Source organism: Pan troglodytes, chromosome X (genome assembly GCF_028858775.2).
Source record: "Pan troglodytes isolate AG18354 chromosome X, NHGRI_mPanTro3-v2.0_pri, whole genome shotgun sequence".
In the NCBI taxonomy this organism is placed as follows: Eukaryota; Metazoa; Chordata; class Mammalia; order Primates; family Hominidae; genus Pan; species Pan troglodytes.
The window spans coordinates 82,729,672-82,752,589 of record NC_072421.2 but is presented as its reverse complement, the minus strand read 5'-3'; the positions used below and the strand labels follow the sequence as shown (position 1 = coordinate 82,752,589).

At 35.9% G+C, this 22,918-nt stretch overlaps 1 protein-coding gene across 5 annotated transcripts in view; it reads right to left on the bottom strand.

Moving 5' to 3' along the window:
- APOOL (apolipoprotein O like) overlaps positions 1-22,918 on the bottom strand; it is an 83,885-nt gene that overhangs the window by 2,810 nt on the left and 58,157 nt on the right. For all 5 annotated transcript variants that reach the window (XM_009439299.5, XM_016947490.4, XM_063804217.1 and 2 more), the window contains 3 exons: positions 17,603-17,694; positions 10,709-10,822; positions 10,429-10,546 (listed from right to left, as the gene is read on the bottom strand). In XM_009439299.5, coding sequence (XP_009437574.2) covers positions 10,429-10,546; positions 10,709-10,822; positions 17,603-17,694 — 324 coding nt within the window. The remainder of the gene's footprint in view (positions 1-10,428; positions 10,547-10,708; positions 10,823-17,602; positions 17,695-22,918) is intronic.

Here is a 22,918-nt window from a genome sequence, read left to right as displayed (position 1 = left end):
AGCAAGAGTAATATGTATCAGAATCCCCTGTAAAGCTCTTCCTAAAATCCACCTGCTTAGAGGCCTCACCTCTGGAGATTCAGATTTATAATTCTTGGTAGAGTCTGGACCTATGGATTTTGAGAAAAAAAAAAAACCCTCAAGTAATTGTGATATGGATCTCTCTGGTTTAGAACCACTTAGCCTGTCATTTGATTCATCTTTTTGAAAAGCTTCATCTCAAAGGCCAGGCGTGGTAGCTCAAGCATGTAATCCCAGCACTTTGGGAGGCCGAGGTGGGAGGATCACAAGGTTAGGAGATCAAGACCATCCTGGCTAACACAGTGAAAGCCCGTCTCTACCAAAAATACAAAAAATTAGCTGGGCGTGGTGGCAGGTGCCTGTAGTCTTAGTTACTTGGGAGGCTGAGACAGGAGAATCGCTTGAACCCGGCAGGCAGAGGTTACAGTGAGCCAAGATCGCACCACTGCACTCCAGCCTGGGTGACAGAGCGAGACTCCATCTCAAAAAAAAAAAAAAAAGCTTCATCTCATGCTCTTATAAGCAACTAAGAATTATATCTTTCTTAGAAATTTCTTCATCTCTTGAATGGATTAAGGGCTCTCTTACACTCCCAAAGAATAAGCTGTCATAAAACTCTTCTTGAATCTGAATGCCCTAATCATCATGATGCATTCCTTTGCAATTTTATACATTTGCTCTCTAATAAGAACATTTTCTGCTTAAAGCTTTTTAGCAGACTATTCAAAAAGTTGGTGTTATTACAAATAGGAAAGAAATATGTTTAAAGTTATAAGACAGCAATGAATTATAGTCTCAAATAGCCCTTATGTGATATCTGATAATATCACATAACTGATAATTTAGTTCACGTGTTATCTCATTGATATTTTAAGCAAGTTAGTTACAAAAAAAAGGACAGATAACTAATAAATTGATGAGTGAAGTTAGGATTGTTACAAATTTTCTTTTGGTTTCTTGTATATAAAATCAGGATGACATTCAGCATTCAGCTTCTTAGCAACTCAAATACTTAAAGACACTAGTCACTATAAAGTACTTTCTCAAACTTTTCCATTCCTTTTTCCTCTGTGTGCTTCAGTTTGGCTATTTTTTATTGACTTGTCTTTGAATTCATTAATTCTGTGCTTTCTGGTAAATAGTCTGCTGTTAAACCCATACAATGAGTTCTTAATTTCGGGTACTGTATTTTTCACTTCTAGAATATCCACTAGAATTTTTTAACAGAGTCCAAGTCCCTGTGACATTCTCCATCTTTTCATCCATTTTGTCCATCTTTTTTTCTATTTAATATATTAATTATAGTTATTGTAAAGTCCTTTTCAGTTAACTTCAATATTTAGGTCATCTGTGGGTCTGCTGTTATTGTTATATTTATGTATTTTTTCTTTTGACTGTCAGTCACATCTTCCTGCCTTTTTGCATAACTAGTATTTTGTTTGTTTGTATACTGGACATTATGTATAAAAGAAAGGTAGAAGCTCCAGAAGATAAAGGGCACCAGACAGGGGTGCCCTTACTCTCTTTACAAAGGGTGAAACACTTATCATCTCAATCTAGTCAGGCATTGAGCTGGGTCTGGGCTGCGTTCTAATTTTAGTAAGAGTCAGTTAACCTCTGGTTCCTCCCAGTTCACCTATGGCACTCCCAAGCTTCTGACTGACAGACTGACTAGTTTCTCTCTCCACAGCACCAAAAAACTGTAGGAAATTCGATTTTGCCCTTAAGAGGTTTTGAGTTTGGCTATTTAGTCTCCGAATCCACAAAAAATCTGGCAACTACCATGAGGGGGACATGAATCATGCATATGTGGCACATGCCCTCTCTCTAGAAGAGGAATTGGCAAACTTTTCTGCAAAAGGTCAGTAATAAATATTTTTGACTTTGTGAACCATATGGTCTCTGTCACAAGTGCTCGACTCTGCCACTGTAGTTTAAAAGCAGCCGTAGACAATACATAGATCAATGTGTGTGGGTACGTTCTAATAAAACATTATTTCTGGACATTGAGATCTGAATTTCATGTAATTTTCACTTGCTATGAAATACTATTCTTTTGATTTTTTTTCAACCGTCACTGTTAGCTTGCAGAATATACAAAAATAGTGAGTCAGGACACCTCATACATGCGGGTGCCCCTCTGGGACAAAGCTTCCAGAAGAAGGATCAGGCAGCAATATTTTCTGTTCTGCAATATTTGCTGTTCTGCAGCCTCCGCTCGGTATACCCAAGCAAACACGGTCTGGAGTGGACCTTTAGCAAATTCCAACATACCTGCAGCTGAGGGTCCTGAGTGTTAGAAGGAAAACTAACAAACAGAAAGGAATAGCATCAACATCAACAAAAACGACATCCACACCAAAACCCCATCTCTAGGTCACCAGCATCAAAGACCAAAGGTAGATAAAACCACAAAGATGGGGAGAAACCAGAGTAGAAAATCTGAAAATTCTAAAAACCAGAGCACCTCTTCTCCTCCAAAGGATCACAGATCCTCGCCATCAATGGAACAAAGCTGGATGGAGAATGACTTTGACGAACTGACAGAAGTAGGCTTCAGAAGGTCGGTAATAACAAACTTCTCCAAGCTAAAGGAGAATGTTCGAACCCACCGCAAGGAAGTTAAAAACCTTGAAAACAGATTAGATGAATGGCTAACTAGAACAGTGTAGAGAAGACCTTAAATGACCTGATGGAGCTGAAAATCATGGCACGAGAGCTACATGACTCATGCACAAGCTTCAACAGCTCATTCGATCAAGTGAAGAAAGGGTATCAGTGATTGAATTAATGAAAAATTAATGAAATAAAGTGAGAAGAGAAGTTTAGAGACAAAAGAGTAAAAAGAAATGAAGAAAGCCTCCAAGAAATATGGGACTATGAGAAAAGACCAAATCTACGTCTGATTGGTGTACCTGAAAGTGACGGGGAGAATGGAACCAAGTTGGAAAACACTCTGCAGGATATTATGCAGGAGAACTTCCCCAACCTAGCAAGGCAGGCCAACATTCAAATTCAGGAAATACAGAGAACACCACAAAGATACTAATCGAGAATAGCAACCCCAAGACACATAACTGTCAGATTCACCTAAGTTGAAATGAAGGAAAAAATGTTAAGGGCAGCCAGAGAGAAAGGTCAGGTTACCCACAAAGGGAAGCCTATCAGACTAACAGCGGATTTCTCAGCAGAAACTCTACAAGCCAGAAGAGAGTGGGGGCCGATATTCAACATTCTTAAAGAAAAGAATTTTCAACCCAGAATTTCATATCCAGCCAAACTAAGCTTTATAAGTGAAGGAGAAATAAAATCCTTTACAGACAAGCAAATGCTGAGAGATTTTGTCAACATCAGGCCTGTCTTAAAAGAGCTCCTGAAGGAAGCACTAAACATGGAAAGGAACAACCGGTACCACTGCAAAAACATGCCAAATTGTAAAGACCATCGATGCTAGGAAAAAACTGCATCAACTAATGGGCAAAATAACCAGCTAACATCATAACGACAGGATCAAATTCACACATAACAATATTAACCTTAAATGTAAATGGGCTAAATGCCCCAATTAAAAGACACAGACTGGCAAATTGGATAAAGAGTCAAGACCCATCAGTGTGCTGGATTCAGGAGACTGATCTCACATGCAGAGACACACATAGGCTCAAAATAAAGGGAAGGTGGAAGATCTAACAAGCAGATGGAAAGCAAAAAAAAGCAGGGGTTGCAATCCTAGTCTCCAATAAAACAGACTTTTAACCAACAAACATCAAAAGAGACAAAGAAGGCCATTACATAATGGTAAAGGGAACAATTCAACAAGAAGTGCTAACTATCCTAAATATATATGCACCCAATACAGGAGCACCCAGATTCATAAAGCAAGTCCTTAATGACCTACAAAGAGACTTTAGACTCCCACACAATAATAATGGGAGACTTTAACACCCCACTGTCAATATTAGACAGATCAATGATACAGAAGGTTAACAAGGATATCCAGGACTTGAACTCAGCTCTGCACCAAGCAAATCTAATAGACATCTACAGAACTCTCCACCCCAAATCAACAGAATATACATTCTTCTCAGCACCACATTATACTTATTCCAAAATTGACCACAGAGTTGGAAGTAAAGCACTCCTCAGCAAATGTAAAAGAACAGAAATCACAACAAACTGTCTCTCAGACCACAGTGCAATCAAATTAGAACTCAGGATTAAGAAACTCACTCAACTATCGCAAGAACAAAAAACCAAACACCGCATATTCTCACTCATAGGTGGGAATTGAACAATGAGATCACATGGACACAGTAAGGGGAATATCACACTCTGGGGACTGTGGTGGGGAGGGGGGAGGGGGGAGGGATAGCATTGGGAGATATACCTAATGCTAGATGACGAGTTAGTGGGTGCAGCGCACCAGCATGGCACACGTATACATATGTAACTAACCTGCACAATGTGCACATGTACCCTAAAACTTAAAGTATAATAAAAAAAAAAAAAAAAAAAGAAACTCACTCAAAACCGCACAACTACATGGAAACTGAATAACCTGCTCCTGAATGACTACTGGGTACATAACGAAATGAAGGCAGAAATAAAGATGTTCTTTGAAACCAACAAAAACAAAGACACAACATACCAGAATCTCTGGGACACATTCAAAGCAGTGTGTAGAAGGAAATTTATAGCACTAAATGCCCACAAGAGAAAGCAGGAAAGATCTAAAATTGACACCCTAACATCACAATTAAAAGAACTAGAGAAGCAAGAGCAAACACATTCAAAAGCTAGCAGAAGGCAAGAAATAACTAAGATCAGAGCAAAACTGAAAAAGATAGAGACACAAAAAACCCTTCAAAAAATCAATGAATCCGGGAGCTGATTATTTGAAAAGATCAAAAAAATTGATAGACTGCCAGCAAGACTAATAAAGAAGAAAAGAGAGAAGAATCAAATAGACGCAATAAAAAATGATAAAGGGGATATCACCACCAATCCCACAGAAATACAAACTACCATCAGAGAATACTATGAACACCTCTACGCAAATAAACTAGAAAATCTAGAAGAAATGGATAAATTCCTGGACACATACACCCTCCCAAGACTAAACCAGGAAGAAGCTGAATCTCTGAAGAGACCAATAACAGGCTCTGAAATTGAGGCAATAATTAATAGCCTACCAACCAAAAAAAGTCCAGGACCAGACAGTTTCACAGCCGAAATCTACCAGATACACAAAGAGGAGCTGGTACCATTCCTTCTGAAACTATTCCAATCAATAGAAAAAGGGAATTCTCACTAACTCATTTTCTGAGGCCAGCATCATCCTGATACCAAACCCTGGCAGAGACACAACAAAAAAGGAGAATTTTAGACCAATATTCCTGATGAACATCGATGTGAAAATCCTCAATAAAATACTGGCAAACCGAATCAAGAAGCACATCAAAAAGCTTATCTGCCACAATTAAGTCGGCTTCCTCCCTGGGATGCAAGGCTGGTTCAACATACGCAAATCAATAAATGTAATCCAGCATATAAACAGAACCAACAACAAAAACCACATGATTATCTCAATAGATGCAGAAAACCCTTCGACAAAATTCAACTGCCCTTCATGTTAAAAACTCTCAATAAACTAGATATTGATGGAATATATCTAAATCTAATAAAAGCTATTTATGACAAACCCACAGCCAGTGTCATACTGAATGGGCAAAAACTGGAAGCATTCCCTTTGAAAACTGGCACAAGACAGGGGTGCCCCCTCTCACCACTCCTATTGAACATGGTGTTGGAAGTTCTGGCCAGGGCAATCAGGCAAGAGACAGAAATAAAGGGTATTCAATTAGGAAAAGAGGAAGTCAAATTGTCCCTGTTTGCAGATGACATGATTGTATATTTAGAAAACCCCATCGTCTCGGCCCAAAATCTCCTTAAGCTGAGAAGCAATTTCAGCAAAGTCTCAGGATACAAAATCAATGTGCAAAAATTACAAGCATTCTTATACACCATTAACAGACAAACAGAGAGCCAAATCATGAGTGAATTCCCATTCACAATTGCTACAAAGAGAATAAAATACCTAGGAATCCAACTTACAAGGGATGTGAAGGACCTCTTCAACAGAACTATAAACCACTGCTCAACAAAATAAAAGAGGACACAAATAAATGGAAGAACAGTCCATGATCATGGATAGGAACAATCAATATCGTGAAAATGGCCATACTGCCCAAGGTAATTTATAGATTCAATGCCATCCCCATCAAGCTACCAATGACTTTCTTCACAGAATTGGAAAAAAACTACTTTAAAGTTCATATGGAACCAAAAAAGAGCCCGCATTGCCAAGACAATCTTAAGCAAAAAGAACGAAGCTGGAGGCATCACACTACCTGACTTCAAACTATACTACAAGGCTACACTAACCAAAACAGCATGGTACTGGTACCAAAACAGAGATATAGACCAATGGAACAGAACAGACACCTCAGAAGTAACACCACACATCTACAACCATCTGATCTTTGACAAACCTGACAAAAACAAGAAATGGGGAAAGGATTCCCTTTTTAATAAATGGTTCTGGGAAAACTGGCTAGCCATATGTAGAAAGCTGAAACTGGATCCCTTCTTTACACCTTATACAAAAATTAATTCAAGATGGATTAAAGACTTAAATGTTAGACTTAAAACCATAAAAACCCTAGAAGAAAACTTAGGCAATACCATTCAGGACACAGTCATGGGAAAGGACTTCATGACTAAAACACCAAAAGCAATGGCAACAAAAGCCAAAATTGACAAATGGGATCTAATTAAACTAAAGAGCTTCTTCACAGCAAAAGAAACTACCATCAGAGTGAACAGCCAACCTACAGAATGGGAGAAAATTTTTGCAATCTACCCATCTGACAAAGGGTTAATATCCAGAATCTACAAAGAACTTAAACAAATTTACAAGAAAAAAACAACCCCATCAAAAAGTGGGTAAAGGATATGAACAGACACTTCTCAAAAGAAGACATTTATGCAGTCAACAGACACATGAAAAAATGCTCATCATCACTGCAAATCAAAACCACAATGAGATACCATCTCACACCAGTTAGAATGGTGATCATTAAAAAGTCAAGAAAAAACAGATGCTGGAGAGGATGTGGAGAAATAGGAATGCTTTTACACTGTTGGTGGGAGTGTAAATTAGTTCAACCATTCTGGAAGAGAGTGTGGCGATTCCTCAAGGATCTAGAGCTAGAAATACCATTTGACCCAGCCATCCCATTACTGGGTATATACCCAAAGGATTATAAATCATGCTACTATAAACACACATGTACACATATGTTTATTGTGGCACTATTCACAATAGCAAAAACATGGAACCAACCCAAATGTCCATCAATGATAGACTGGATTAAGAAAATGTGGCACATATACACCATGGAATACTATGCAGCCATAAAAAAGGATGAGTTCATGTCCTTTGCAGGGACATGGATGAAGCTGGAAACCATCATTCTGAGCAGACTATCAAAAGGACAGAAAACCAAACACCGTATATCCTCACTCATAGGTGGGAATTGAACAATGAGAACACTTGGACACAGGGTGGGGAACATCATACACAGGGGCCTGTTGTGGGGTGGGGGGCAGGAGGAGGGATAGCATTAGGAGAAATACCTCACGTAAATGATGAGTTAATGGGTGCAGCAAACCAACAATGGCACATGTATACCTATGTAACAAACCTGCATGTTGTGCACATGTACCCTAGAACTTAAAGTATAATTAAAAATATATATATATATATAAGTTTAGCAAATTTATCACCTAAAAAAAAACATAGTCAGAGTTGGCATACGGGCCATAGTTTGTCAACTTCTGCTTTAGAGGGACATTAATCTTGCAAGACTGTGAGAGATTTCATTCTGCTTTCATCAGATTCTTGAAGAGGTCTATGACACCAAATTCTAAATTTGTGATTCCCAAAATAGCAATTTTCTCCATTAATGTACATGAGATGGTAGAGAACAACCAAACTCATATTCAGAGCCACAACATATAGTTGGACAGTACACCCTACCTGTTCTGTATGGTGATAAGTTATAGCCATGGCTAGGCTCACTAGGTAAGTGACTTGCTCTTTAAGTATGCTCAATGAAAATCTGTTTCTCATCAAAATGGCTAACTGCTCTAGGCAAATAATAATAATGATATATTTTCATATCCACTGATACCCCTTAGTATGTCCCTGGCATTACAGTTAGTGCTTTACATGCAATATCTCACTTAATCCTCACAACCATGTGAGAACTATTATTGTCCCCTTTTTGTTGAATGAGGAGACTGAGGCTTGAGGTGTTTGATAACTTGCCCCAGGTAACAGAACTAGTAAATGCTGGATCTGGGATTTCGATTCAAGTCTTATTCTATAACCTGTGCTCACAATCACTACTGTTTCTCATGGCCAAAAAAAAAAAAATGTTTTATTCTACATATGAAACGTGGAAATGGTGAATCCCAAGGTTATACTGTATAATAAACGCCAAATGATATATTGTTATGTACTGCGTGTTGGTGTGCCCCCAAAATTCACATGTTGAGACCCTATCTCCCCCATTGTGATGGTATTAGGAGATGGAGAGCTTTGGGAAGTGGTTAGAATTAGAGGAAGTGATGAGGGTACAGCCTTTGTGAATGGGATCAGTAGTGCCCTTATGAATCTTGAGAGAGCCTGCTTCCCTCTCTTCTCTGCCATGTGAGAATACAATGAGAAGTAGGCTGTCTACAAGCCAGAAGAGGGTCTTCACCAGAACCTGACCATGTTGGCACCCTGATCTCAGAATTTCAGTCTCTAGAACTGTGAGAAATAAATTTCTGTTGTTTATAAGCCACCCAGTCTATGGTATTTTTTACAGCAGCTCAAACTGACCAAGACATCTATGATAAGAATGAGTAAGTAGCACTGGCATCTCTTTCTCCCTCTGCATTGTCTCCATAGAATGCTTTTCATATACCACATCACCCAAGACAGGCAAATAAAGGGTTCCAGAATCTAGATGTGTGAGGAAAAGACATTAGCTTGGAAAGGTTTTGGTCCCACTGTTAAGCTGTAGTATGTTTCATCTTCATAAAGATACTCTGGAATTAAAAGGCATGTGGAAAAATGACCATACATTATATTCTTGTGAGAATATGGTCACTGGTAGATTATTCAGAGTCTAAAAACTGTATAGCTCCTCTTGATTAGAAAAGAGAGAGGACAGAGGAAAATAGTAAAACTCAAATCAGGTTTGTTATTCAATGACAGTTTTTATGAAGATTAAGTGAGAGGAGGAGGCTGAAATTAGAGACTAACTTCCAGTTTTAAATTAGATAATCTATAGACAATGTAAAGAACTTAGACTTTGATGTTAAGAAGATCTAGGCCATAAACAGAACTCTGCTACTCACAAGCTATATGATTTGGGGCAACTTATTTTAGCTCCCTGAGTCTCAGTCTCTTCATCATAAAATGGGAATAATTACCGATCCAGCAGAGGTTTTTGTTTTGCTTTGTGGGTAAGGGCTGAATAACATAATATACTTCTAGCTCTCTGCATCACAGTATGTGCTCGATAAAGGGTGCATATTATTATTATTCCCCAACCGCTGAATTAGCCACCTTCCTTTGCAATAAGACAACTTAGCGGGTTTTATAATTCACATTGTACATATAGATAAACCTATGCAAATCAATATGAATACATTGTCAAAATGGTATTAAACACTTTGTCACCTTCTTTTTGATCACAGTAAAATCACAGCAGTATTTGTTTAGAAAGTATAATTGTCACTGCTTGGTCCCACAAAGTATTTATTGCCAGTATGGAATACTAGCAATGTTATAAGTATTATAATGGATGATATTTCTACTATTAGATGCTGAAAGTTCTTTTGGTGCCTCAACTTAGTAAAACTAAACTTAATAAAAATAAAAGTCTTAAGATTGACAGGGAGACTGATAGGTAAATAGCACAAAAAATGGAAGCTGACATTTCTTTATGTAGGTGTGACTCATCCCTTTAAAATTACAGAATCTAGAAAGGCCCATTTTCCCCCACCTAATAGCTCAAATTTATAAAGTTATATTAAATGCTTCACCTAATCAACCTGTCAGTGTTACTCTATATACTCACATTCAAAGATCTATATTATGAACTATGTGATAATTTAAAGCAATTGCAGATACTTAAGTACCTCATAACCTAAAAAGAAACAGAAACCACAGATATGAGAAAGACAAAATATTTATGGGGAGAACACATCTTAAGTTCAAACCACTAATGATAATGCTATCAAATTATTTAAGAAAAGAATGAAAACAAAATTGACTTATACCCAACAAACCTGAAGTGGATTCTGATTTGGTCTTTGCTTCAGAGCTGAATTCTGTTGGCAAGGGCACTGAGTGTTTCAAGACGTGAGTTGTTTTTGCAGGTACTTCTATTTCGGAAGAGGATCCTAGCTGTTTACCAAACAGATTTTTCCTTCATAAGTAAATCATTTTACTATTTCCTTCATCTACTTTCTCATTTTATCCTCGACCTCTGTCCAGTACCCTCATTACAAGCCAACACCCACCCAAACAAAACTCAATGTTGACCGTCTTGCTCCATGTAAACTCTACCTGAGTTTTTTCTTTAGGTTTAGGGAGTGACTCTTCTTTGCTGCTTTTTGTCCACAATGATTTAACTGCTCCAAAAATTTGCTGGCTTGTAGCATATACCTTTTTTGCTGTTACCTAATTAAAACAAAAAGTCAAATAACATATTTTTAAAAGTTAAAATTAAAAATGTATTTTAGATTTGTCAGGTATTTTATATGAACACTCAAGTCAGAATCAATAAAGATATAAATCTCTAAATCATATAACACAAAGCACCATTTCTAAAATCTTATATGAAAAATTTTTTGTGTCATACAAAGGTTATAAGAAATGTATAATCTGCATTCACATTGTAACACATAAATTTAAAACTATGTCTATTTTTTAAATTTTTTTCAGCTTTAATGAGATTAGATTGACATATATAAAATTGTATCTATTTAAGGTATATAACATGGTGATTTGATATAAGTGAAAACTGTGTCTATTAACAGGAGTTTGGGGAATACAGTTTGAGATAATAAACTGCTGACTGAGAAAATGAGATTTTTAACATGCTACAAAGTTAATGCTTTTGCTTAAAATTTGATGGTGCTTTCTCCATTCATAAAGAAATAAAAGGCATCAACTAATTCCTCCAAAGAATAATATTCTTTTTTGGTAGAAAGGTAAAATAAACAATGACTGATAAATATACTCAAGCAGAGGCCAGGATGCTGGCTGAATTCCTAAAGTTACCATTATTTTCATTCATCTCTATTTCTCTTTGAAAATCTACTTCTGATTTCTTCTTTTTCCTATTCTTCTCCAATGCTTTTGTTCATTTTAGTTAAAGTAATTTCAACAGCCATTGATTTTTCAAGTTTTGAAGATGTTTTGAGGTGTTTTTCAGGATTATAATTTCTACAAACATAAATTTTTTAAAAATTATGTTTCCATCCTCAAATAGAAATATTTTTATTGTTTTTACTAAGTATATACCTACAGTTGAAAAGTAATATACTAATATAAAGAAATTCCTCTTCCTCCCCAAATATAACCTTTGTTAACAGTTATACATATATCCTTCCTGAATTTTTACTCATCTATACATTATATATACACAAATTTTAAAACAAATGTAATATTAATATTTACAGATCTTTCAAAAAAGATGAAGTAGATCTATATGTACTGGCATGAATGGAAGTCCATGATGAACCACTAATTTGAAAAAGTTACAGAATAGATTATGCAATACAATCTCAATTATGTTTTCAATTAAATTTTAAAATAAATTACATATGTATTTAGTTTGTTTTCCTTTTCAAATACTTGAGATCACAGTACACATATTATTCTGATATGATTTTTTTAAAAGCTTGACAGTATTTCAAAGGCACGGTTCTATATTACTTTATATACCGTAGATCTACTTTTTAAATTTGCTGCTTAGTTTAGTATTCTATAATGTATGCACCACAATTTGTTTAACAAATTCCCTATTGAGGCACGATGATTTAACAAATCCCGTTGGTGAGCATATGGGCTGTTTTCATTTTTGGGGGTAGGGAGATGGCAAGTATAAGCAATGATGAAATTAGCATCCTTATACATACAACTGGGACCATAACCCTTATAGTATTTCCTCAGGATAAATTCCTAGAGCTGAAATTTCTGCACTGAAGAGTATACACATATTAATTTTTGACAGTATTACCATGTTGCTCTCCAGAAAGTCAGCAATATACTGCAGCAATTTACACTACCACCAAGAGTATATGTCTGTTTTCCTACCCTATTTACCAGCAGTGATATTATAAGTCTTTTAAATCTTTGTCAAATTTAAAGGCTAAAAACCAATATCTAAATGGTTTTTCAAATTTGCATTTATTTGTTGATGAAATCAAGTATCTTACATATATTAGGCCATTTATGTTTCTTATTTTGTAGACTGCTTTTTTCATTTTCCCAGAGGGCACATTCATCTTTTGCTCATTGATTTATAGGAGTTCTTTTTTTGTTTGTTTTTTTTGAGACGGAGTCTCTCTCTGTCACCCAGGCTGGAGTACAGTGGCGTGATCTCAGCTCACTGCAAGCTCCGCCTCCCAGATTCATGCCCATTCTCCTGTCTCAGCCTCCCGAGTAGCTGGGACTACAGGCGCACGCCACCATACCCACGCCACCATGCCCGGCTAATTTTTTGTATTTTTAGTAGAGACGGGGTTTCACCGTGTTAGCCAGGATGGTCTCGATCTCCTGACCTCGTGATCCGTCTGCCTCAGCTTCCCAAAGTGCTGGGATTACAGGCATGAGCCACCACGCCTGGCCAGGAGTTCTTAATACATGAAGGATATTAGTACTTTGTCATATATGTTACAAATAGTTTTCCAAGTTTTTCATGTATCCATTAACTTTGTGTATGGTATATTGTAATCTACAGAAATGTATTAATTTTGATGTAGTCAAATACGTCAACATTTTCTTTAATGGCTTCTAGATTGTATTTTGCTTAAGAAAGCTTTTCCTATCTCAAGATTAAACAGGTATTCCTCTTATTTCTTCTCATACCTTTTATAGTATTCTAGTTTATGATTAGATCTGTATTCCACCTAGAATTAGTTTTCCCATGATAGTTGGTAAAGGTCTGAGTAATTTTACAAACAGCCAATTATCCCAACATATTTCTTGGAAAAAAAAAATTCATCCTTTCCATTACACACTGATTTGAAATGCCACCTGTACCACGTATCAATCCCCTACCCTCATGTGTACAAAAATATACTCAATATAATTGTTTGGATATTCTCTTTTGTCCTCTTGATCTATTTTACTGTGTATACTATAGTAACCAATACACAGTAGACAGACAACAAATACTAGATGAATGAATGTCACACTCCATTCAAATCCAGAGCTTTTGTAAGAACTGAATTAAATTTCTAGACTTTGAAATACTTGCCGTATTTCAACATTTAGTCTTTCATCGAGAAACAGGATATATGTCCAAAGACATTCAAGATTTTTTGTTAAATATCCTTCACATATAAGTGAGATCAAACAGTATTTGTCTTTCTGTGTCTATCTTATTTCACTGAGTATAATGTCCTCTGGGTTATCCATGCCATTGCAAATGGCAGAATTTCCGTTTTTAATGGTTAAATAGCAGTCTGTTGTAGTATATATGTACCAAATTATCTTTATCCCTTTATCTACTGAGAGACACTTAGGTTGTTTCTAATCTTGACTATTGTGAATAATGCTGCAATGAACATGGAGGTGCATATATCTCTTCAAGATACTGATTTCATTTTTTTTTTTTTTTGGATATATACGCAGAATAGAAGCAGAGAGTAGAATGGAGGTTGCCAGGGGATAGCAGTGAGGTAAATGAGATGTTGGTCAAAGGGTACAAACTTTCAGTCATAAGATGAACAAGTTCTGGGTATATAATGTGCTGCATGGGTGGTGATGGATATGTTAATTTGATTGTAATAATCATTACACAATGTATATGTATGTCAAATCATCATGTTGTACACCTTGAATATATTCAATCTTTATTCATCAATTAAATATTGTGAAAATTTAAAAATACCCTTCAGTAAAGTTTGATAGTTTATTTTTCTTTTAAACAGGCGTTAAAACATTATTTGGTAAGTCTATTCCTAGATATTTTATAGCTTTCAAAGACAGACTACTTGCTACTCTTCACATAAGTTAATAATAAAAATATTGTGAGGAAAATTATAAAAAGCAAAGAGTAATTCCATCTTGAAGTCTATTTTCAAAATGATGAGTAACTGAAGTAAGTCTTTTGTTTTTCAAAGGACCTTCCAGACTTATCATTTCTTAAACTTTTTAATATCACAGATACCTTGGAGAAGCTCTTGAAAGCTATAGGCCCTTTCCTTCAGAAAAACACAGATACACTAAAAAGCTCTCACCTGACATCCTTTTAGGAGACTTGACTGATTAATAAAATGTTTTTTTAATTTATTATAAATGATGTTTGTAGAATGTTGAATATTCATCCCTATCAGGTGCTCTCCAATATGCTAAGGTACTATCTTTCACAAGTTGATTAGTATGCTTATTAAGTTACTTTTTTCCCCAAGTTGCTGCATCAGTTTTACTTGTAATTAAACAGTCTAAATGTAACTTAATATGATAAAATATGAGTATAAAAAGAATTATTGTTTCTAGGAAAATTAAGTTAAATGCTTCGTAAAGACTCAAATGTGAATGGCTAAAAAAATAACTGCTATGAAATTAGAGGTGAGCAAGACAATTATAACAGCTGGGAGAAATAAACATCTAAAAGGATTCTGCACTCAATTTTTTTTAATGTTTTTAACTGTTCATTCTATTTTAAAGAAACCTAATCTGGAAATTGTAGAAGACATACTACAGATATGGCTTACGGTTGGAAAGATGTTATAGATCTTTAACCAGGAGACCAATACTCAAAGAAAAGCCCTACTTCAAAATAGAGAAAAAGGAAAGACTTTTTTTTTTTTTTAGAGATGGTGTCTCACTCTGTCACCCAGGCTGGAGTGCAGTGGTGCAATCTCGGCTCACTGCAATCTCCGCCACCTGGGTTCATGTGATTCTCGTGCCTCAGCCTCCCGAGTAGCTGGAATTTCAGGCGCCCGCCACCAGGCCTGGCTAATTTTTGTATTTTTACTAGAGACGGGGTTTCAACACATTGGTCAGGCTGAAGAAAGACATTTATGTTTTAATTTGAAGTAAAATTGTGGGTATACATTTTTACATATATTTTTACAACTCGCTGCTTTAACATTTTTGATTAATTGTTAACTACTGGTCCTGATTATGTCAAATAAGAAGGTTTTTCTTGTACATACGTGACTTTTCATAAAGTTTTGGATAGGAGGGTGTGCTATAGACTCTCTAAAGTCCATCACGGATCTCAGGTTAAAAAAAAATCATATATTTGAATTTGTAAAATATTAAATGATATTATTATAGTCAAAAGAAAAGCAAGGATTTCAACTCTAAGAATTAAAGTAACAATTATTATTTACCCTAGAAGAACATTTAAAAATTAATCTCTTATATTAGAAAAATTTTTATTTGAAGTTCAGCAATTATTTTGTTTTTCCTTTTGTAAAGTAAAATTCAGTTTAATACTTTATTTTAAAAAATAAAAATAAGACACATACTATGATCTCATTCTTATCTGCCTATTCATAATCAGTTTTTCTATCTCTGTGTATGCATGTGAAGATGTCTAGAAGAACATTCTATCCAAATGTGGACATGGATATTTGTATGGATAGATGCATTTTGGGTTGTTGTTTTTTTCCTAAACTTTTCTGAAATATTTAGATTATCTAAAGATAAGCAGGTATAATTTTTAAAAGCAACCATGATGTCATTACTCTTAGAAAAAAGAAGAATCAGGGCCGGGCACGGTGGCTCACGCCTGTAATCCCAGCACTTTGGGAGGCCGAGGCGGATGGATCACCTGAGGTCAGGAGTTCGAGACCAGCCTGGCCAGCCTGGTGAAACCCCATCTCTACTAAAAATACCAAAATTAGCTGGACGTGGTGGTGGGAGCCTGTAATCCCAGCTACTCAGGAGGCTGAGGCAGGAGAATCACTTGAACCCAGGAGGCAGAGGCTACAGTGAGCCAAGATTGGGCCATTGCACTCCAGCCTGGGCGACAGAGAAAGACCCCATCTCAAAAAAAAAAAGAAAAAAAAAAAAAAAGAAGAAGAATCAGTGGAAGCATCATCCACTGGGAGGAGTAATGAACATGGAGGCCAAAATATCTGAAGGTCAGTATGATGCTGGGCAAGTCAGTCACTGTGAAACTCCTCTGAGCTACAGTTTCCCTATAGATAAATGAGAAAAGATCAAAGTTGAATTAAATGAGCTTAACAGTTTCTTTCAATACTAGCATTTTATTAATTTAAGTGGTTAATTCCTATGTAAATTATTAAGAAAGAGTTTTAAAAATAAGTTTACCATGTTATCAATTATTTCAGGTATAAGTAGACTTAATGAATAATGCTCTCTTCCTTTGTTAGGAGCTTTTATAGTTTGATCACATTACAAACTACATAGTACACCATATCCTCGACATTCTCAAAATAGTGATAGGCAACTTTCTCTATATCAATAGTTAAAGGGATGAAGTAATGGGAATACAAGTACAGAAAGTCCTTCTGGTAACACTACACATTGTTTCAAGCATGAGGGGGAAATGCTAACTGTTGGTAATTAAGAGGAGAAGGAAAAGAGGGGAAAAAATGCATAACCCAAAGTTTTCCTTCTCCATCTGAACATGTGTTAAAAACACTGAAAACAACTGTTCAAATCATTGAGAGAATCTGGATTTGTACTTAAGCTCACAAGAAAAAGACAGAACTATAACAAGCATTTATACAGGTGTTTCTTAATTCTAAGTGGTTTCCATATTGGTTCCTGTGCGTGTGTGTGTGTGTGTGTATGTGTGTGTGTGTGTATGTATGTGTGTGTGTGTGTGTGTGTATGTGTGTTTTACCTTCAGAAACCACTGAAACCAATCTATCAACTGGTTGTTTCTTATGTCAGGTTAATCTGCTGAACCAAACAGCTGCTAGCATTTTAATCTTCTTTTAAATAAAAATTGAAGTTTATATATCTCAACAATGGAGCAGTATTTCTCCCCATAAATTCTAATTCAGTGTCTCTGAACGTAATCCTCAAATCTGCCTTTACATTGTTGAATTATATTTACACAAATTCATCTTATTAACAATGGCATTTACCATACTGAGATGCTAATGTGATTTGGCCAACATAAGAGTTGATACCAACTATGTCTCTTAAAATTAAATGTTGCAGGTGCTGTGTAACATTTAAATATTGTCACATTGAGAGTTTAAACAAATACTGAAATGTTGCTATTATTTAAAAAGAACTTACCTTAGCAATTATTACGGACTGAACTGGGTAGCAAACAGTTGCTCCTAAAGTGGCCAGTCCCAGAGGATAAGTAATTTTCTTAAACTTGGAACCTATAAAATGCAAATAAATTATTAAACTCCAAATATATATCACAAGAGACTTGATGTTCTTATACTGTAATGCTTTCTTTGCTCCCCTGGTAAGCCATCACCCTCTGTTAAATTACTTTTTAGGTAATTATACCAATCAAGATGGAAGCTAAAATGCCCTTAAGGATCTCAAGCCAATAGCCCCTTAGCTGTCATGTCCAATTTAACAAAAGTATTCTCAATCTAATACTCACAATTACCTACACAAAAGGAATTGATGATTTTCTTCTGCTTGAAAGCTAGGTATTTTTCATGTCCTACGAAACCCAAATTTATAACCACAATTTTGCAAGTATCTAATAAAGCATGATAATATAGATAATTAGTTAACTACTGTGTGACACCATGTAAAAGTGAAATGGACTCTCTCTTACATGTCCTTTTTTGATTAAGTATTTGGAAAGGTGAATGACTCAACTAAATCATCAACTAAGGACTTTAACAGGTACATAACTCCTTCATGTCACTGACTTAGAATACTGAATAATAATTGCAAGTAACCTGACATAAGTAATGCATATCAATAAGTGCCTTAACTATGCATCATTTAAGAGTTATTTTCGTATCTTTTTTTGATAACAAAATCCTTTCAAAATATCTTTCAAATAGAATCTCCCTAGGAACTTCAATATATAAAACCTATAAACTTGATGCTGCTCTAACTTGGGGGTGGGAAGCTCTGTATCAAACCCTAGCTGTGTGGCTTTTCCTTTATCCTGATAGCACCACTAAACACTTCCATGAAACTAAGGGTTCTACAGAATAGTTTGAAATCCACCACTTTAAGCCATAGCTTAGTTCCAACAGATTGTTGGTTCAAAATAATATGTATGTTAAACGCTTGTCTGAGTATCTTATACTGTATATATGATCCAGGTAACTGGATGATGGGTTTTTTAATTGGGATAAGTACTTTTATGATCTGAAGCAGCTTATACAATCCCTAATCTAAAAAGGGAACAGCCTACCTGGTATATTATACAAATGAAAATGAATGTTTGCAGGCAAATTTGCAGTTTAGGGAAGGGAAAAACAAGAGGTCTATCTCGGTCTGGTTTAACTATTATTAAGAGAGCTTTCTATAGTCATGTCTAGAATGGACTGAGGTGGCGGGTGGTGGGTGGCCAGGCTGATTCAAACTAGTTTAGCTTTTCTTTAGATTTAGACTTTTGTGATATGCAGAAAGAGGGTTTAAGTATATTAAAATGTCCTAAGTTGCTCCTTTACTCTAGCCCTGCTTGCTATTATTCCATTATCTACAGTTAAATTTCTTATTTTATAATCCTAGTATCTCTTGAGGTAAGTTCCCTTGACTTAACCAAATTCCCCTAATTGTGCTGCTCCTAAACATAGTAGGTGGCAGTTTTTCCTTATGTGTCATTTTAAAGATTAGAAAGACTTATAGTCATCCTCTCTTTACCTGATAAGAAAGGCCAGTCTGCAAGAACAAACTACTCTGATATTTGCTATTCTCCTCTATTTTTAAACAAAATGCATCCTGACAAGCAAATAATGAGGGATTTCATCACCACCACGCCTGCGCTGTGCACTAAACATGGAAAGGAAAAACCATTACCAGCCACTACAAAAACACACCAAAGTACACAGACCAATGACACTATGAAGCAACTACATTAACAAGTCTGCAAATTAACTAGCCAGCATCATTATGACAGGATCAAATTCACACATAACAATATTAACCTTAAATGAAAATGGACTAAATGCCCTAATTAAAGACACAGGATGGTAAGCTGGACAAAAAGACAAGACCCATTGGTGTGCTGTATTCAAGAGACACATCGCATGTGCAAAGACACACATAGGCTCAAAATAAAGGGATGGAGGAAAATTTACCAAGCAAATGGAAAGCAGAAAAAAACAGAGGTTGCAATCCTAGTGTCTGACAAAATAGACTTTAAACCAACAGATGTCAAAAAACACAAAGAAGGTCATTAAATAATGGTAAAGGGCTCAATTCAACAAGAAGAGCTAACTATCCTAAATATATATGTACTCAATACAGGAGCACCCAGATTCATAAAGCAAGTACTAAAGACCTATCAAGAGACACACACCTCCACATAATAATAGTGGGAGACTTTAATATCCCACTGTCAATATCAGAAAGATCATCAAGACAGAAAATTACCAAAGATACTCAGACTTGAACTCAGCTCTAGATCAAGTGGACCTGATAGATATCTATAGAACTCTCCACCCCTCCAAAAAAAACCAGAATATACATTTTTCTCAGTGCCATGTAGCACTTACTCTAAAATTGATCACATAATTGGAAAGAAAACACTCCTCAGCAAATGTAAAAAAACTGAAATCATAATAGTCTCTCAGACCACAGCACAACCAAATTAGAACTCAAGATTAAGAAATTCACTCAAAACCACATGACTACATGGAAATTGTACAAGCTGTTCTTGAATGACTTCTGGGTAAATAATGAAATTAAGGCAGAGATCAAGACGTTCTTTGAAACTAATGAGAACAAAGAGACAACATGCCAGAATCTCTGCGACACAGCTAAAGTGGCGTTAAGAGGGAAATTTATAGCACTAAATGCCCACATCGAAAAGCTAGAAAGATCTCAAATTGACATCCTAACATGACAACTAAAATAACTAGAGAACCAAGAGCCAACAAACCGCAGACCTAGCAGAAGACAAGAAATAACCAAGCTTCAGAGCTGAAGGTGACAAAGGCACAAAAATCCCCTCAAAAAAAAAAAAAAAAAAAAATCCAGGAGCTGTTTTTTTGAAAAAAACAAAAAACAACAACAACAATAAAATAGACTGCTAGCTACACTAAGAAAGAAAAAAATAGAGAAGATTCAAATAAACACAATCTGAAATGATAAGGAAGATACCATGACTGATCCCATAGAAATACAAAACACCATCAGAGAATACTATAAACACTTCTATGCAAATATACTATAGAATCTAAAAATGAATAAATTTCTGGACACATACACCCTCCCAAGACTGAACCAGGAAGAAGTTGAATCCCTGAATAGGCCAGAAAAACGTTCTGAAATTGAGGCAGTAATGAATAGCCTACTATCCAAAAAAAGCTCAGGACCAGATGTATTTACAGCTGAATTCTACCAGAGATAGAAAGAGGAGCTGGTACCATTTCTTCTGAAACTATTCCAAACAACTGAAAAGGAGTGACTCCTCCCTAACTCATTGTATGAGGCCAGCATCATCCTGATACCAAAGCCTGGCAGAGATACAACAAAAAAAGAAAAGAAAAGAAAACTTCAGGCCAATATTCCTGATGAACATCGATGCAAAAATCCTCAGTAAAATACTGGCAAACCAAATCCAGAAGCACATCAAAATTCTTATCCACCATGATCAAGTTGGCTTCATCCCTGGGATGCAAGGCTGGTTCAACATATGCAAAATCAATAAATGTAATTCATCACATAAAAAGAACTAAATACAAAAACCACATGATTATCTGAATAGACACAGAAAAGGCCTTTGATAAAATTCAACATCCCTTCATGTTAAAAACTCTCAATAAACTAGGTATCGAAGGAACATGTCTCAAAATAATAAGAGCCATTTATGACAAACCCACAGCCAATATCATAATGAATGGGCAAAGGCTGGAAGCATTCCCCTTGAAAACTGGCACAAGACAAGGATGCCCTCTCTCACCACTCTTATTAAACATAGTATTGGAAGTTCTTGCCAGGGCAATTAGGCAAAATAAAAAAATAAAGGCTATTGAAAGAGCAAGAGAGGAAGTCAAATAGTCTTTGTTTGCCGATGATATGATCCCTATATCTAGAAAACCCCCTCAACTCAGCCCAAAAGCTTCTTAAGCTGATAAGCAACTTCAGCTAAGCCTCAAGATACAAAAATCAAAGTGCAAAATTTGCTAGCATTTCTATACACCAACAACAGGCAAGCAGAGAGCCAAATCATAAATGAACTCCCATTCACAATTGCCACAAAAGAATAAAATACCTAGGAATACAGCTAACGGGAAGTGACGGACTTCTTCAAGGAGAACTACAAACCATTGCTCGAGGAAATCAGAGAAGACACAAACAAATGGAAAAACTTTCCATGCTCATGGATAGGAAGAAACAATATCGTGAAAATGGCCATGCTGCCCAATGGAATTTAAAGATTCAATGCTATTCCCATTCAGTTACCATTGACATTCTTCACAGAATTAGAAAAAACTATTTTAAAATTCACATGGAAACAAAAAGGAGCTCATATAGCCAAGACAACCCTAAGCAAAAAAGAACAAAGTTGGAGCCATCATGCTACCTGACTTCAAACTATACCACAAGGCTACAGTAGCCAAAACAGCAAGGTATTGGTACAAAAATGGGCACACAGACCAATGGAGCAGAATAGAGAACTAAAACCGCACATCTACAACCATCTGATCTTTGACAAACCTGACAAAAACAAGCAATGGGGAAAGGATTCACTATTTAATAAATGGTGCTGGGAAAACTGGCTAGCCATATGCAGGAAAACTGAAATTTGATCCCTTCCTTACACCTTATACAAAAAGTAACTCATGATGGATTAAAGACTTAAATGTAAAACCCAAAACTATAAAAACCCTAGAAGAAAATATAGGCAATACCATTCAGACATAGGCATGGGCAAAAATTTTATGATGAAATCACCAAAACCAATCACAACAAAAGCAAAAATTGACAAATGAGATCTAATTAAACTAAAGAGCTTCTGCATAGCAAAAGGAACCATCATCAGAGTGAACAGACAACCTACAGAATGGGAGAAAATTTTTGCAATCTATCCATCTGACAAAGGTCTAATATCCAGAATCTACAAGGAATTTAAGCAAATTTATAAGAAAAAAAACTAAGAATCCCATTTAAAAATAGGCAAAGGACATGAACAAACACTTCTCAAAAGAAGACCTGCTCCTGAATGATTACTGGGTAAATAATGAAATGAAGGCAGAAATAAAGATTCCTTGAAACCAACGAGAACAAAGACACAACATACCAGAATCTCTGGGACACATTCAAAGCAGTGTGTAGATGGAAATTTATAGTACTAAATGCCCACAAGAGAAAGCAGGAAAGATCTAAAATTGACATCTTAACATCACAATTAAAAGAACTAGAAAAGCAAGAGCAAACACATTCAAAAGCTAGCAGAAGGCA